The sequence below is a fragment of the Vidua chalybeata genome, chromosome Z (assembly GCF_026979565.1).
Source record: "Vidua chalybeata isolate OUT-0048 chromosome Z, bVidCha1 merged haplotype, whole genome shotgun sequence".
NCBI classification, from domain to species: domain Eukaryota; kingdom Metazoa; phylum Chordata; class Aves; order Passeriformes; family Viduidae; genus Vidua; species Vidua chalybeata.
In genome coordinates, this window is record NC_071570.1 from 50,028,165 (window position 1) to 50,046,056 (window position 17,892).

A 17,892-nucleotide genomic window follows, 5' to 3' on the forward strand; every position below is an offset into this window, starting at 1 on the left:
TAGGTACTCACCACGTACCTGCAACACTAAACCAATCCCTCTCACCTTCACCATTCGGCATGCACTATGGTTTGGATACTAACCCAATTCCGTCATTACCATCTTCCTCTTTTAAGCCTAAAAGCCCCTCCATAAATTGTGCCGGATGCTCCCGGCACAATGCAGTTTCGTCTTTTGGCTTCCTCCACAAACCACATTCGGTTGGGCCTGTTTTCTTCCACTGTGACCCGCCAGACGCGAGCCACTCGTCCTGCCAGGGATACAACGGCACGGCTTCCCCCATCCGGGGCGGCCACACCGGCACAGCTCCCCATGGCTCGGCCCGGGCGGTCACACCGGCACGGCTGCCCCCGCCCGGGGCGGTGCCGCGCCTGCGGAGCCCGCGGTGTGCGGCAGGGGCGGGGCGGCGCAGGCGCAGGCCAGCGGCCGGAGCCGAGGTGAGGCGGGTGCGGGGCCGGGGTGGCGAGCCTGTGCTGGTACCGGGGCTGATGTTAGCGGCTACTCTGCTTTGCGGGGAAAGGAGCGGGCCATCCCGCAGCTGCCTCCCCGAGAGGTTCAGACCATATCCGGACGGTACGACATAGGCCTAATCCGGGCCGGGAGCGCGGAGGTGCCGCCGCCGCCGAGGTTGTAGCGGCCGCGGTGGAGAGGCAGTGGTGAAACGAGCCTCTGGTCATCCCGTGGGTGCAAGTGGTCAGTGCGGGTGGCTGGCGCCGTGTCTTCCCTGAAAATCGTAAAGTCATGGTGTCAGATGGCCAAGGCACATGGCCTTGCTTTCCGGCTTCCCTCCGGCGGGGCACCGGCTGCCTCCTGAGAAGAAGCTGGAGAGAGAGGTTTTACACTTCTGCTGTGAGGTGATAAATAAAAAAGAAAAAAGAACTTCACATACAGAGCTCTGGCGAGTTAAGCTGTGGTAGTGCGGTGTGTGTTCCTGCTCCGTTGGTCCCGGGTGGGATTCCCTGCTGCTGTCGTCTGCAGTGCTGCAGGCAGAAAGGAAAGTTGCCAACTGCTTATGAGAGGTGTTCCTCAATATAGGTGGGTTCTAGCTGTTACAGTTTTCTGCCCTTGGTTGAATTTGTTTGCGAACCTTTTTTATTTCATATTTTCCTGGGACTCTAGCCTAACTTTTAGGGAAGATGTTATCTTTTTTAGACTCATCAGAATGGGGAAACTGTAGAGTTGGTGGAAACAGCTAGGGAGGATGTTCAGGGATTGTGTCCACACAAGATGAGGAGTTAATACGTCCATATATTCTATTAAGTGCTGAGCACTTGTATCTTAACACCCTGTGTTTGATGTAAAAGATAGATTTATTGTGTCAGTTTTTGTACACAAGCTGTATGTTGTGCAGGTTCATCATAGTTCTCTAGTGAGTAAAGGGCATTTGAGGTCTGACTAATGATTGTAAAGTGTGCCACCTTTTTATATGAAACATACATATACCAACTTCCTTCCTGAAGGAAGTCTATGATGAAATCTTGGGTGAAGAAGCCAGATTGCCTCTTCAAAATGTCATTTGGAAAGAAAAGAATTGTAGAAAGGCTTTGATTGGAAAGGACCTTAAAGATGATGTAGTTCTAATGCCTCCTGCTCTGGGCAGGCATGCCATCCCACTAAATAGTGTTGCTCAGTGCTCCATCCAGCCTGGCCTTGAGCATTGCCAGGGAGTGGGCATCCACTTCTCTGGGCAACTTTTTCCAGTGCATCACCACTGTCACAGTAAAGAATTACTTTCCAATATCTAATCTAAATATTTCCTGTCTTGGTTTAAAACAAGTCTTATCACTACGTGCCCATGTCAAAAGAAGAAGAGATAATTATGATGGCTGCTCTTTTTTTTCCTACCATTTTTTCTTTTTTTTAGGTAATGTAAGCATTTTAGTTACACGAGAGGGAGGAAACAGGCATGTCAGCTCTTTGTCCACCACCATCTCCTGCAGTTGCTAAGACAGAGATCTCTTTAAATGGCGAATCACCATTATTAGCTGCCACTTTTGCTTACTGGGATAATATTCTTGGTCCCCGAGTGCGGCACATCTGGGCTCCAAAGACAGAACAGGTACTTCTCAGTGATGGTGAAATAACTTTTCTTGCTAACCACACCCTGAATGGAGAAATACTTCGGAATGCAGAAAGTGGCGCAATAGATGTGAAGTTCTTTGTTTTGGCTGAAAAAAGAGTAATCATTGTGTCATTAATCTTTGATGGAAACTGGAACGGAGACAGAAGCACGTATGGACTATCAATTATACTTCCGCAAAGTGAGCTTGGTTTCTACCTGCCACTTCACAGGGTGTGCGTGGATAGGTTAACACATATTATAAGGAAAGGAAGGATATGGATGCATAAGGTAAGTTTATTATTCATTACTTTCAGTAATTGTTAGATTGTCTTTGTGCAGAAGCAAAAATTGAGATGCTGTGATATCTCTTATGTGGTGTCCAGGGACACAAACTCAGAAAAGGCTGGTCTCTATACAGCTTTGAAGGTTAAAGGTTGTCAGATTACAAGTCAGCAAATTCAAGGCTGGGATTTTTAGCTATGGTGATACTATACAGCCTCTACAAGAATTGGAGTTGAAAAAGGTTTTCTGTACAGCTTTTATCTTTCTGGAATTCATATAAATTGTTGCTTTTAATTGTGTTAATTTGTGTATTTAAACTAGGTATAATTGCAAATTTACTGTGTTTCAAATTGTTGTTTTCCTTGTTGAAGTCCAGAAAAGGGAACTGATGCAATTAATCTTCTCATTCCTGTTACAGGTTTATTTTAAAAAAAGAGGGTGTTAACAAACAGTTTGTCAGGACTTAAACTGTGTATAACTAAAGGGAGATCTACAAAAGTACATCTGCTTTAGTCCAAATATTTCTATTCCTGAAACTCAAAAAGGAAAACATGTTAAATTTTTCATAAGCGTTGGAATTCTGACCTTTGGGTAAATCATGGATAGTTCCTTATTATGTGAAATATTTTATGTATTTTCTTTAAATAATAGTCTGATGGTAAAAATTAATTTTTTTGTCATCTTAATGGAGTCCAAGCTGTCTTAGAGTAGTGGAGTGCCCAGCAGCTGTAATGAATATGGTGATGCACATTTGTCTGGTATCTTCTGTTCTGAGGCCTGTAGTCAACATACTTTAAACTTACTCTTTGAATGCTCTTACCTGAATTAACTACAGAAATAACAAGCTGATACTATTTTTGTGGTGGTGTTTCCTTTTTGCTGTATTGCCTGATTATGGCTGGTGGTGCTTTCTGAAACACTGACTTTTCATACTTTCTGGGGTTTACTTTTCAGAGGAAGGATAGTACATAAAGTTCTTTCTCAATATAGTAGAAAGACAAATATTTAATTCCTTATCTAGTCTTTTAAAACTCTGTTAGATGTTAGTGGTTTTAATGTAAGTGAATGCTGTCTCATGTTCCTGATTACATTGCTTCTTTCATTTGGTGTCCTCTGCACTGACTTCTAATTTAAGTGTCAAATAAGAATTATCCATAACTTTTAGCTGTAATACATTTTCTCAGTTTTTAGATATTGCTCCATACCAGTATGTTTTTCACAGTAGACATCTGTGTCTAGCATCTTCAAGCAGCATGGAGAATGATAATTTTTTTTTCTTTGAGCAGGTAGGTCAGTTGAATTAGCTGAGACAGCAATACATTCTGAATTCTGAAATAGATCTTTATTACTTTTTTTTTAGGGAGAGCACAGATCCCTGCATATATCTGCAGTTTTTCAGTCTCATTCATAAAAGAGAAAACTGCTTGGAAAATGTAGATTAAAATTTAGGCATGATTTGTAGAATAGTCGTAACTATGAAAATAAATTAAAACTGCTTCCTTCTGTAGTTTGCATTTTGAGGCATTTTAGCAGCTAAGTTTAAGTTTTAAGCAAATAAAAAAAAAAATATCAAGCCCTATCTGTATCTGTTCTGGATGTTCTAATAGTTGTGAATACTAGCTTTTATTACTTCTGTGTACAGCCAGACAACTTTTCCAGCTAGACCTGAGATGAGAAGAAGCCTTTTGAACTCAAGAATTAGGAGAAACATGGGTAGTGTTCAGACTGGCATAGAACAACAGGCAACTCTGAGCAAGTCATCAATATGGGATTAGAAACCCCATTCACCTACTCCAATTTATGTTTTGTATGTTTGTCTAATAATTTCAACAGTTATATTATTGAAAAGAAGTGGCTTACACCATTTATTCAGCCTTAACTTCAAGAAGACTGAGTTTTTAAAAATTATTGTCAAGGATGTCTTCCTTCTCTGACTGAACGGTGGAGGTGCTTTGAAGGAATCTACCTTGTTCCAGTATTGTTTTTCACTGGTGCTTCTTTTAGATGGTTTGAAAAGTTTCATTGCTGTTTCAGGGCAAACTACTTTAGCTTATTCCCTATTCATCTGCTCAAAAAAAACTCTTGCAAACTCTTTTCACACTTAAAGTTGATTAACTCTGAGTAGGTCAGTCACTGGAAACTAATGATTAACCAATAAAAATACAATAACCTGTCATCATCTAGCAAAAGATATCATTAGTTCTCCCAGTGTCTGCTGTTTTTTGTGACTTGTATTGATACTCCAGTGATTAATGGCAAATTCTCTTTGTGAATAATGACTTCATTCCATTGTAAGTTCATTTTAAATGCAGTTTATTATTCAGCTGCTGATTAGACTCTTTTCAGAGCTTTGTTCAGCCACTTGTACATTGTTTTATGTACTCTGAGGTTTCATGTCTCCTGTACTTGGTTGTAAAACAATGTTTTGAAGACTTGTAAGCCTCAAGAAGTGGGGAAAAAAAGTCTTTTGTTTCCCACCCTCCCCAGTCAAATAATTTTTCTCATTCTGAAGATCTTATTTTTTTTCCTGTTGTGTCAGGAATCCAGAATCTATACTGTATCCATCTGAAAATAAAAATCATAAATAAAGTGGAATTCTTCACCATAATCTGATCATCTGCCATTTTCTTGATCTGTAATGACAAAAATGTTTTGACATTGTCATCAAAATCTTCCTTTCCTGCCCAAACATGGGAGATGTGCAGTGGAGGGCAGAGTAGGGAGTTTTGATCTGTGTTGCATGACATCACTTCCTCTTAAAGTCAACTGTGTAATAGAGAAAATACTTGAACATCAAATTTGAGTATAAGAAGCATGACTCTGCAGGGAAGAAACTGTACTGAGTGACTGGTGTGTGCATACATACATGAATAAATGCCAGAGGGCTTATATTTAACTGCTTCTCTTGCTCAGGAGAGGCAAGAACATTTCCAGAAGATTGTCTTAGAAGGCACAGAAAGAATGGAGGCTCAGGTAAGGGCCATCTGGTGGATGCATATGGAACGCCATTGCAAAACCATTTGACTGCCTCAGGTAACTGTAGAAGTTGGTGTTGCTTCTTATTTTTGGGATCCAGGAGGATGCATTAGACTGGCTAATAATGTGACATGCACACTAGGCAAAGTTTCTGAATATAGGATAATGGAATCTGTGATCAAAATAAAAGAAAATATATTTCATCACTTTAAAGATAAAGTAGAAATTTGTGAAGAATATTACCTTTCAGAAAAGGAAACTCATTAACTTGAAGTTCTGTAAAGGTAGCAGCTTCCATAGAGTCATGCCAGCCTCCTATCAAGGTTGTTTTTCCATTAGGTTAGGTTTAGAATTACAGAGACATACGGAGTCGATCATGTTGAAATGTGCTTGAAGACCTAATGTATGAGATTGTGAAAATAATTTGATTTTGGAAACTCTAAATATGAGACTGTGGCTTCCTTTTCTTGTGATAGATAAGTCAGGAAAGTCTTTTTGTATGTTAATTAGTAATATGCCTGGATTTGGTTTCCAGTAATTGTTACAAGATCAGACTAGAATGTAAAATGCTTAACAGTGATTGCACGTAACATAGTATGCTCAAATTATCTCACATCAAATACTTGTTGTCTAGGCCAATCAAAACTGATGCTGAAAATTAGCATAAGACCCACATACACATTTTAGGCGTGATGTTGAGAAGTCAAATATATGTTTCCAGTTTATAATTATTAATGAGCAAAGCCCAGAAGTCTGTGCATCAGTTTCTGCTCATACTACCCTTCTAAGCAGTAGGAAGTTATGATGTTTTGCATGTAATACTGCAAGTTCATGTTAGTAGTAACTTCCAATACTACCCAATGTGCTTTTACTTCAAGCATCTTATTTATTGTTCAGGGTCAGAGCATCATTCCAATGCTGACAGGAGAAGTAATTCCTGTAATGGAACTCCTTTCATCTATGAAATCACACAGTGTTCCAGAAGAAATAGATGTAAGTTCTTGTTTTATTTTTATTCTGAATTTTTGAAAGGTGACTTTCTCCCTTTGGATAAAACATAGCTTTGGGCCTTTACTTTGGTACTCACTTTGCCAGAGAAAATGCCCATTTTCCTAAATTCTTGTACACTTCTGTTGGTTCACATCAAGTTCTCCTAAGTGGTGTAATGCGTAGCAGTATTTTTTGTGGTCATCACTTAGCAAAGTTGACCGCATAGGTTGATGTCATTGTATGAATGGAAAGGCACTTTGATGCAAACCAAAATGAATGAGCAGATTAATGGATTTGATGTTGATACCTGTTTCAGCACATGGTAGTGTTCTCATGGAAGAAGTTGAAGTGATATGACATGCACTAATCTAAAGTATTCTGGACATTTTTTACAGAAAAAAAAATCACTAGGAGAAACCTGACTTGTGACTGGTGAAGACTTAATAATCAAGTGACTTTTTCATTTTCAAAATGCTTTGTCAGAAGACAGGTCTTCTTAAGATTATTCTTTTTGGGGAAGCCTTACAACTTAACTTAAATAGATTCCAAACAGTTCCCACGTATCAAAGAGAAAGTCAATTAATTGGAAGGTGATCAGATTCTTGTCTAACTTCTTTTTATATTTGCTTGCATTTCAGATAAGTGACACAGTGCTAAATGATGATGACATTGGGGATAGTTGCCATGAAGGCTTTCTCCTCAAGTATGAAATTCAGTTTTGATTTATGCTGTAGTAAAATGATTTAAACTTGTGTATGCATCTAAATGTATTTATCTGCATGTGCATGTGGACGTGGATTGGAATAGATTTCTTTATAGGAGGTGGAATAATGACATGTATTTGGCTTTTTGAGATTTTTGTCAATAAAATGTTACAAAGTTTCTGTCATTTTAAAAGAATGGTTCTGGGCTAATAGCTGCCACAAAATTATTTGTTTGATAGTAGAATTCCTATCAAATACATGTTTTTCTTTGATAGCTACATTTAATTTTATAAGACTGTAAGTCAAAGTCTTGCATTTTTTAAAATAGCAAAAAACCTGGATTGTGCATAAATTCTAAATAAGAGTCCTTAATGGTATGGCATATAGCATGCTTATTTTTGAGTTGTGTATTTCTTTTTTACCCCTATTTTTAATTTTTAAGTGGAAATAGTTGAACTTGAGAGCAACTTGGTCTCTTCCTGTGGGATAGTGTATTGAATAGGTTTTAGTTGATGTTCTGTTACCTTTCATTGTATCTCCCGCATAACTGCATTCATATATGTAGTACTTGGTGCCATCTATTTATACACCATCACATGTGCTTGGAATACTGAAGAAACCATTGAACTTTTGGATTTCAGCAGTAACCTATGCTGCTGTTTAAAGTCCTATGGTTATGGGCATGTAGGCTATATTTATACTTGAAACACTTCTCTTCTTGTGGAGGTGACAATTCTTTCATTTGAAAAATCTGATTGAATGTATTAACCTATGTCTATTTTTATTTGCAGTGCTATTAGTTCACACCTACAGACCTGTGGTTGTTCTGTAGTTGTAGGAAGCAGCGCAGAAAAAGTTAATAAGGTAACATACTTTCTAAGAAACTGAACTTAAATGCTGATTATTAGGAGTGTTACTTGGAACAAAGTTAATCTAAAAATATTCTCGAGGCTGAAGAAGGAAGGAGTACTGTTGTCTGGCTATTTTCAGTTGACAGGTCTAGTAGAAGAGAATTCTGCCAGAAAATTGCCTTTCAGTTGTATTCTGACAACTATAAGAAAACAAATATATTTGACTGCTATAGTACATAAATGAGTAGTAACTGAGTGTGAGCTTTTAAAATCAGATTTTTTTTAGCTAAATTACACAAATCAAAGAGACCTGACTGGCTTGTCCATTTCAGCTATGTCACAGAATCACAGAATGATCCAACTTGGAAGAGACCTTTAAGGTCATCCAGTCCAACCATCCACCTGACACTGCCACTGTAACCCCTAAGCCACTCAACCACATCACCCAGCACCAGATCCAGACGCCTCTTAAACATGTCCAGGGTCTCCACCACCTCCCTGGGAAACCTATTCCAGTGCCTGACAGCTAACAGTGAAAATTTTCTTTATAATAATTAATCTGAATCTCCCCTGTCTCATTTTAAGGCCGTTTCCTCTTGTCCTCTCACTGCAGGCACAGCAGAGACTGGAGACACAGGAGAGACTGTTCCTTACCTCACTGCACCCTCCTTTCAGGGAGCTGTAGAGAGTGACAAGGTCACCTAGGCCTCCTTTTCTCAAGACTAAATAGCCATTCCTCCTAAGACATGTTTTCTAGTCCTTTAATGAGCCTTGTTGCCTTTCTTTGGACACACACCAGCATTTCATTGTCTTTTTTGAAGAGAGAGGCCCAGAAGTAAAGACAGCATTTGAGCTGTAGTCTCATGAGAACCAAATACAGGGGGACAATCACTGTCCTGGTCCTGCTGGCCAGAGTAACCTGTTGATACTGGCCAGGATGCCGTTGGCCTTCAGCATTACCTGGGCACGCTGCTGGCTCATTTAAAGCTGGCTGTCAACCAGCACCTCCAGGTCCCTTTCTCCTGAACAGCTCTTGAGTGACTGTCCACAGTCTGTAGTGCTGCACGCGGTTGTTGTAACCCAAGGGCAAAACCCAGCACCTGGCCTTTTTGCACTTTATGCAGTTTGTCCTTGGCCCATTGATCAAGTCTGTCTGATCAGGTCTCTCTGAAGAGCCTTCCTACCCTTGAACAGATCAGCACTCCTGCCCATCTTGGTGTCATCTGCAAACTGACTGAGGGTACACTCAATCCCCACATCCAGATCATCAGTAAAGATGTTGAATCATGAACCAACCCCAGAACTGATATCTGGGGAACACTGGTAGTGGTGAGTATACAGACAATACCCATGTCATTTGGTATTGTCTGAATGCTCTTAAACAATTAGTGTCTCCATAATTTCTCCTGCACTGGGCAGTAAATAGGCTTCTGTGTCATGAGCTCCTTGTGTTTTGTGGAACCTATGTCTATTTCTTCAATGTGAAATAAAAAAATTATGAACAGTGGGCCTGCTGAATAAATTATATATTACTTGTAGACTATACATGCTATATATTAAGTATTTTATGGCATAAAGGACTTCTTAATGAAATACAAAAGTTTTTTTAAAAAATGTGAAGGTACCTTTAGTAAACCTATGTTTTGAAATAAATAGTTCATTATGTTTTATAAAAATTGGGGCAGATGGAATGCATTGTTTCATGTGCGTTACCAGCAGTGATAAAGGATCTCTGATCAAATCAACAGTAAAAATGTGGATGCCCACAAGCAACAGGCAAACCAGAGAACAGAAAATTCTCAGATCTTCGCTGCAATCACAGCTAACCATAGTTAATATGTACTGTTTCAGAGATTAAGATTTATACAAAATTAAGTTACTGGAAATGTTATATGTTTAAGAGAAATGTTATATATGTACACACATATGCTATATATAATACAAGAGGAAATGTTAGAAGTTTATGTAATTATAAAAAACTTATGGATCATTAAATAGATAATAAAAAAGACCTAATGTCTAAATGGTTATGAATATGTAAAATAATGTATCAATAAGCTAGACAGTATAGGAGAAAGCAGTGTAAAAGAATGTGAGCCTCAAGATACATCCAGGTAATAAATTTCATAAATTAATTCTATGCATGTTCTTATCAGCAGCATGCTCCTTGTGTCACGGTACAGCTCTTCTGAAGCAACTGCTTTCTTAATAGTATATTTCAGCTTGCCTCAAAGTAAAAAAAAAAAACCACTGTGGCATATTATGACAAAAAGCATCAGTCAGAAATTATGTTGTCATTGTTTTAGATACTGCAGAAACATCTTGTGCAAGGACAGAGCCTTTTCAAATATCTTGCAGACACTGATAAGACACCACAGGTTAAGACTGAAAGATGAGCAGAATGGAATATGTGTGGTATTTGGAGTGATTACTCATAGCTGTTTCAGCTCAGAAGTTTGCAGATGGGTGATGAAGTACCTGTGTTCATTGTAGTAGAGAGTTTAAGGAAATAACTGAGGAAATAAGCATCGATGCTTATTTACAAAATTGACTGTGCCTGATTTGAGACACAAATAACTGTTATTTCAATATGGAATGAACAAAATAAGAGGCCTGAAAGGCTAGAAAAGTAATCACAGTAACTTACATTTATTAAAAGAAAGATGTATAAGACAAAAGTGATTTGTTCTACATAATCAGGTAAAAAACAAACTTGGTTGCAAGAATGTGTAGGATGTTTTCATCATTTGACAAGAAATTGGAGTAGTATGGCTTATGGCACCAGTAATTTAAAAATAAGTAAAAGTAAGTATGTCACTGTTCTGTGGCCTTTTATAAAGTTTTGGCTTTTCTGATAAGCATGGTGAACTCTTTTGTTCATAATTTGGAATGCCTAATACAAGGCATTTCAATACACAGTCTAGTCAGACTTTTTTCCTTACATTTTCATGTTTTTCAAAACTATTCTTTTTAATGCAGATTGTGAGAACATTGTGCCTGTTTCTCACACCATCTGAGCGGAAGTGTTCCAGACTCTGTAGAAGTGAGTCCTCTTTCAAATATGAGTCAGGACTTTTTGTTCAAGGCTTACTCAAAGTAAGTATGCTTAGGAAAGTTCTGTTCTTCTGTAGTTTAAGAATGTTATTTGGTGTATGTTTTTGCATATGATATGCACACACATACACATAGTCATATTCAAAAACATGTGTCATTGTCCCTTGATGTCATTTTTTTCTGGCACTGTAACTTTCCTTTTAATTATCTTCATGTTAAAATTGCAAGCCAGTCTTTTCTATGGCACATCTGTTTCTTGAGGATTGTTCAGGATTGTTCCTGTACTTTGAGGTACAATAATAATATGCTCTTGTCTGCTTGAGGCTAGAATTCCAAAAGTCATTTAAGTTTTTGTGTTTTAGCAAAACCAAGGAAGAACATATCAAAGTCATATCAGGCCTGGAGTTTTCAAGTTTTTTGAACAGAAATGGATGAAGATAACTAGAAAAATAATGCTTCTTGCTCTAGTAAGCAGTCTGAACTTACCAGGCAATTATAATACTGTAATGCTAATGGCTCTCAAACCAGGTGATGCAATACTGTAGTATACAGGTCACCTCAGTACCTGTTTTCACCTTTTTGTTAAGGAAATCATCCAGTATTAAGGATTTATTACTGCAATATAACCTCTAGTTGTCCCAAACAAAATACATATGAACAAATCGGTTATAAAATGTAGGCATGATATTTTAATATTGTTTTGTCCAGTACAGCTTTGTGTTTTTAACTAAAATAGGGGATTTTTTTCCCACTAAAACAGGATGCAACAGGAAGCTTTGTGTTGCCCTTCCGTCAAGTAATGTATGCCCCATACCCTACTACGCATATAGATGTGGACATCAATACAGTGAAGCAGATGCCCCCTTGTCATGAACACATCTATAACCAACGACGATACATGAGATCTGAGCTGACAGCATTTTGGAGAGCTAATTCAGATGAAGAAATGTCTCAAGATCATATTATCCACACAGATGAGAGTTTCACACCTGATTTGTACGTATTCTTCTCACATCTCACAAAGTTACTTGATTTGGGGTATGAGTGTAGAGTACAGAGCCTACTTGCTAATAAAATACATGGAGCTTCTTAAAAGCAAAAAAACTTCTTCAGTTCTGTAGTTACACTTGTTTTGGCAGAATTTACCCGGTCCTTCAGTTGTTTGGTTACATCAAATACTATTGAAATTAATTTTCGGTGATAATTCTGACCATATCATTTTAATTAGGGGTATAATAGAGCTAAGTGTATTTGACAAAGACCAGTGGCTTTCCTGCATTTAGTTCTGCATTTCATCTGAGTGCTTTAAAATTCTGACTTACCTTTAAAAATACCAGAATTGTAATTTACTACAATTTTAAATTCACTTTTAATTTCAACCAGCAGTAATGCTGTAGTCTCAACTCCTAGAAGGTTAATATCCCTTACTGCCACATTAACTCACAAGTTCATTTGTTTTCTTTTCTATAGAAATGTCTTTCAAGATATCGTACATAGAGATACATTAGTAAAAGCCTTCCTGGATCAGGTAATTGTTGCTTTTTTCAGAAAAAGAAACGGAGTTCAGTACTTTGACCCTTAGTAACAGATAATTTAACACAAATACATCATTTGTGTTTGGTAGCTTTTCTTCATACTACTGCTGTGATTCTTCTCTACCTAGTAAAAAGAAAAATATTGATATAAAACTGAAACTCCTGCTTGAGTGTGAAAAACAAGGGACATTTTCTATTGCTGTGCAACAGTGTCTACAATTACACTATTAAAAAAAAAGCCTGACTGGGAATAATTTCAGATAATTATCCAAACAGAATTGTAATACAGCTTCATTTATTGTATCTGAGCAGACAGAAGACATAGAAAGCATGCTGACTATGTACAAATCTGCTGTTATTTCCCTGCTTTGCTATAATTAAGAATGTCTACCTAATACTCTTAATTTTTAACAGATCTTTCACCTGAAGCCTGGCTTGTCTCTAAGGAGTATTTTTCTTGCACAATTTCTGCTAGTCCTTCACAGAAAAGCCTTAACTTTAATAAAGTACATAGAGGATGACACGTAAGTGAACAGATAAAGGAAAGCAGATTTAGTGAAACTTATTTTGTTCTTTTTTGAAACACATGTTTTTATTTCCTTGCAGGCAAAAAGGCAAAAAACCTTTTAAGTCTCTTCGTAGCTTAAAGATAGATCTCGACTTGACAGCAGAGGGCGATCTTAACATAATAATGGCTTTGGCTGAGAAGATTAAACCAGGTCTACACTCCTTTATCTTTGGGAGGCCGTTCTACACTAGTGTACAAGAACGAGACATGCTCATGACATTTTAAAGTCTTCCCTGTATCTGATATTGCAGTCCTGCAGTGCATTAAATCTGTCAGTGGGACCCCCACACTGGTGACAAGCATTGTCAACTGAGGGTGAAGCATCAGGAGCACAGTAACATTGAGGTGTATCTCAAGCAGTAGGGGGTTTTGTTAGAGTGAATTTCAGCTTAGCTAGATAAACATGATTTTAATTAATTGGTCTCTTCTGTGTGTTTTTTTAATTGTAAATGTTACCAGAGGTTCCTTGGCCATATTGGCTTAGTGGATAAATGTGGATATGTTTTAGTGTATGATAAAAGGAAGCATTTTAATTTTTATTCCCCAGAAATTTCTTTCAGGTGTGCATCAGATTTTTCCTGTTCTGCTGTGTCAGTATTTTCAGTGTTTCCACAGAAAACAGTATATATGTCCTCACTAACCATGGAGGTTGCAGAAGCTGCACTTTCCAAGACTTGCAGAGTTTTTAAAACTGTTATTCTTATGTATGTGATGAAAATCTTAAATATGACTTTTACTAATCTGCCTCTTCTAACACTACTGCCTTCTTCCTTTAGAGCATTTAAACATGTTTGCAGTTTTTAATATTCTACAAAGTGCTATTTCTAAGTGCAGACTGTTGATTATTTGCAGCTTAAATAGCAGTATGTTGCACATGGGAATTAGATCATTACTCAAGCAGCTCTGTGCATGTAAGTGCCAACCAGGATACTCTTTTCATGTATTTCTGGACTGTCCTGCAGTGGCGTGGTCAGTCATCAGCTAACTGAAGTCTTGCAAAACACAAAACAGAAGACTCGTGTCATTCTACAGCAGTTGTCAGTCGTTCTGTGTGTAAACTGCTACTGATGGTTGTACTGCCAGTTTCTTTGAGGCTCATAGAATCATTTAGAATGGAAAAGACCTTCAAGATCATTGAGTCCAACCATTAACCCAGAACTGCCAGGTCCACTTATAAACCTTGTTCTTAAATACCACATCTACACATTTTTTTAAACTCTTCCAGGGGCAGTGATTCCATCACTTCCTGGGCAGATTGTTCCAATGCTCAACAAAATATTCAGATTAAAGTATTAGACCCTTCCAAAGAACATCAAGGTGATAGCCAAGCTAAAAGATAAAACAGTATTTTCTTTTCATTTGCTTCACCATTAGTATATTTAGTAATCCTTAATTTAGAGATGTGCATAGCTATGAACTAATGCAGTTAACATTTTAGTAAGTTAGCTCTTGTCATTAAGCTTACCTATCTTCTTAGTTCAGCTTAGCATATCTCCAATTTAGCTAGAAAATCAAAACACATTTTCTATTGGTATGTCTCAACCTTTCTTTCTCAGTAGTATGTAGAGCAGTGAGGTGTCAGATGAATCTAGACTTTTTTTTTACCCACAAATCAAGGTATATCTGTACTGCAGGTTGTTGTATCTCTGCCCCTTTTGGACAGGTATAGGAATTTATTTCTGTCATGTTTCAGGATAAAGTCATAACTCAATATTCATTGGAAAAGGGAAAGAGCTGCACTGATTGGAGAAGCCATGGCTGCTTTATAACTTACCTTGTTTATAACTCTCCTTTGTAAATAGGTTTCTGTTTTCAAGATAGCTTTTTAGTATTACTTTTAGTAATTACTTTAGTATTACTTTTAGTAATTACTTTTAGTAATTACTTTTAGTATTACTTTCATGAAGTAAAGTTAGAAGTTAGATTCACATTTTTCCTGAAAGGTCTAATACTCAGATTTTAAAAGAAATACTGTCCTTTATTTAGATGCCCAAAATTCCCTTACATTTCCTGAAAGACAAAAGACTCTCAATCAAATGTTTAGAGCCTGTAAAAGATGTGAAATTGAGGCCCATCTGCACACCATTTTTGTGAGTCTGCATCATCAGTGTTACTGGGTTGCAAAAGAACTGACAGTTTGTGCAGCCATCTTTTTGCTGTACACACATGTATAACTCTTGCACTAAGCTTGGTGATTCATCAGAGGACTTTGTCAGAATTACATAAGTTACTTGTGCTGAGATTCTGTTTGTCATTTTACCACTACTGCTCCCTTCTACATTTTCAATCAAGACATTAGAGCCTGAATGTGCTTAAGTTATTACTGTAGTGGGTAAATAGTGAAAGAAATGTAATAAACACTGCCCAAACCTCTAATGTAGAAGTTGTGTCAAAATATAAAAGCTTTAAATCTGCTGCTGAAATTAATCCTTTCAGCTTAATAAGCATTGGAAAATCAACACTGACACTACTAACAGTGAAGCTTTTGTTTACTGAAGATTCTGTTACTTTTTGAAGTTACTAAAAACTGGAAATTCAATTGCTGTTTTTGTTGCACAGTTGTCACAAGTGCAGATTGTATAGTGAAGTACATTGTTAAATGCATCTGCATGTTGTGTTGTAAACCTAGCTCAAGAAACAAAGTAATAAAATTCATACACAGTTTTTGGACTTTAATTGTTGCTGAGTTTTTCACAGAATTTCTGCTCTGTATCTAAAAGCATCATTATCTTTTATGCTTTGAATTAAAGAATAAACATTTCTTCCTTCTTGTTAAATTAAGTTATGCTTGGATGTTGCTGTCACTAATGAAAGTCACATGATATTTAGTTCCTTCATTTCTGTTAAGTACTTAGTCATTTCAAGCTGAGACCAATGGGACTTGCTATGCCTCTGATGTACTCAACTATGAATTTTAAAAACTTTAAAATCCCGTAGGTGAGAGGTTAGAAGTGTTTTATCTAGCAGTTAGTGAATACCTTTCTTCAGCATTTTATTTCCTTATATTTAAAAGAAAATGGCAAATTTATTTCTTCCAGCTGGATTTAAAAAGGAAGTACTGTTTTCAAGCATTTTTAGTAGCACATTATTCCTGGTCTTTTCACACCTAAAAAGGCAGCACAGAAAGATAGCCACTGGAATGTCTTACTTATTAGGACCACAGAGGATATTCCCTGTCTATATACCAGTATGTTGTAATGTCAGCTTTATTCTAGAGCAGAATAGGTATTTTGGTGATGTTCTTATCTCTAAGCCAGCAGTTTGTTACACCAATACAAGTGCCACTTCTGCACTCATTTGGGTACTGGCAAACAATGTTAGAAAGTTTTCTCTTCATATTCTCAGACCTGTGAGCACAAAGGAATGTGATCCAGAACATGAGGACAAACAGGCAGGGTGGTCCCCTCTGTTGTTTAATCAGAGCCTACAAAGCAAGTGCTTTATCCTCTTCAGCAGCGAGGAGGCACAAACCATACTCATTAGTATGCAGAACAAGCTTTTGCATAAGAGTAGAACTTGGTTGTCTTGTTTGCCTGTGTTCTCACACAGAGCTCCTGTTACACTTCCTACTTGGGCAAAACATTAAGGAAGCTCCAGGGCAGCATGTACTTATTCGCAAGGTTGTTCACATGATATTTCAGTTATACTAAGTAATTATCTCATTTCTCAAAGCCATGCTGTTCATGTGCTTGCCCAAAAGTTTCAAACACAGAAGACTTTCAATTAAAGTTCAGAAGTATGAAGTAAAGGATGCATTCCTGACAACAGCCATCAAGTAAGTCTGACTTCAGTTCTAAATAAAATAATAGAGCTACCCTGTATTGCTTGATTAGCATTGCTTGATTAGCATTGGGCAGCTTTTAAAAGCAAAAGATCAGAGGAAAATTACATAACACAGAATGGCGACTGGTAATTGTTCCTTTCTCTTAAGATACTTCTATCTTTATTGTTACATAGATGGAGGAGGCCTTTGACAACTGGAAAAGAGCCAAAAGACAGAAATTGCAGGTTAACCAGTTTTACTCAGGTATAAAACAAAATCATGCCATGTGTCCTCTTAGACTTCGTGTCTTACCACATGAGGCAGGAAAAGGTGATTGGGAGTTACCAGCACAGACTGACAAAGTGAATAATGCTTCATCCACCTCCTTATATTTTGTGATAAAATGACTGGATTTGAGGATATAGAGAATGGGATGTAACAGGCTGACTTCAGCAAGGCTTCCAGCACCCTCCCACAATCTCCCAGTAGCCAAGCTGGTGTTGGGGTGGGGGTGTGGGCCCTCCAAGAGCAGTATGTATCTGGCTGGGTGGACTTAGATGGGCTGGCCACTGGGTCATATGTGACTGGAGGCTGGTGCCCTGTGGGATCTCAAAGGGTCTCCCCTGGGGTTTGTCTTGTGTAATGTCTCTATCCATGACCTGAGAAGGTGACTTCAGGTTTGCACGTAGTGCCAAATAGGGATCACTGTTCAACATGCACAAAGGCAGGGCAGCTGTCCATAGGGACCAGGATGGGAGGAAAGGATGGGTTCCCAATATCCTTGGGACAGCAGAGAAGGGCAGCCCTGCCCTGGGCAGGCAGAGCTCTGGAAGCCATGAGACCATGGGCAGTTCTGGGGAGAAGGCCCTGGGTCCTGGTGAGCTTATGGCCCAGGAGGACAGCTGAGCAGTGGGGATGCACTCAGAGAGGTGGTGCTGTTTCTCTACCTGGGGTGTTTCCAGGCTTTACAGGATAACATCCTGAGCCCTGGTCTGACCGCAGGGCTGAGCCTTCTCTGAGCAGGAATAGGAATGGAGACCCTCTGAGATGCTTACCAGCACAAAGTGTCCTGTGATGGCAACCTGCAGCCATTTTTCCTTAGGCCAG

General features: G+C 38.3%; 1 protein-coding gene across 4 annotated transcripts; it reads left to right on the forward strand.

The window, feature by feature from the left end:
- The first annotated feature begins 373 nt into the window (after nucleotides 1–373).
- C9orf72 (C9orf72-SMCR8 complex subunit) lies at nucleotides 374–15,803 on the forward strand. 4 transcript variants are annotated; one of them, XM_053931841.1, is made up of 11 exons: nucleotides 374–437; nucleotides 1,865–2,350; nucleotides 5,258–5,317; nucleotides 6,218–6,313; nucleotides 6,949–7,013; nucleotides 7,806–7,878; nucleotides 10,845–10,961; nucleotides 11,680–11,915; nucleotides 12,390–12,447; nucleotides 12,869–12,978; nucleotides 13,061–15,803. In XM_053931841.1, the coding sequence occupies exons 2-11, from the start codon at nucleotides 1,907–1,909 to the stop codon at nucleotides 13,245–13,247; spliced, it is 1,446 nt and encodes a 481-aa protein (XP_053787816.1). In that variant the 5' UTR covers nucleotides 374–437; nucleotides 1,865–1,906; the 3' UTR covers nucleotides 13,248–15,803. The 4 variants fall into 4 exon arrangements, with proteins under 4 accessions (XP_053787816.1, XP_053787815.1, XP_053787817.1 ...); XM_053931840.1 differs by lacking the exon at nucleotides 374–437 and adding an exon at nucleotides 964–1,035; XM_053931842.1 differs by lacking the exon at nucleotides 374–437 and adding an exon at nucleotides 964–1,035 and having other exon boundaries at nucleotides 1,865–2,059.
- Nucleotides 15,804–17,892: the final 2,089 nt, after the last annotated feature.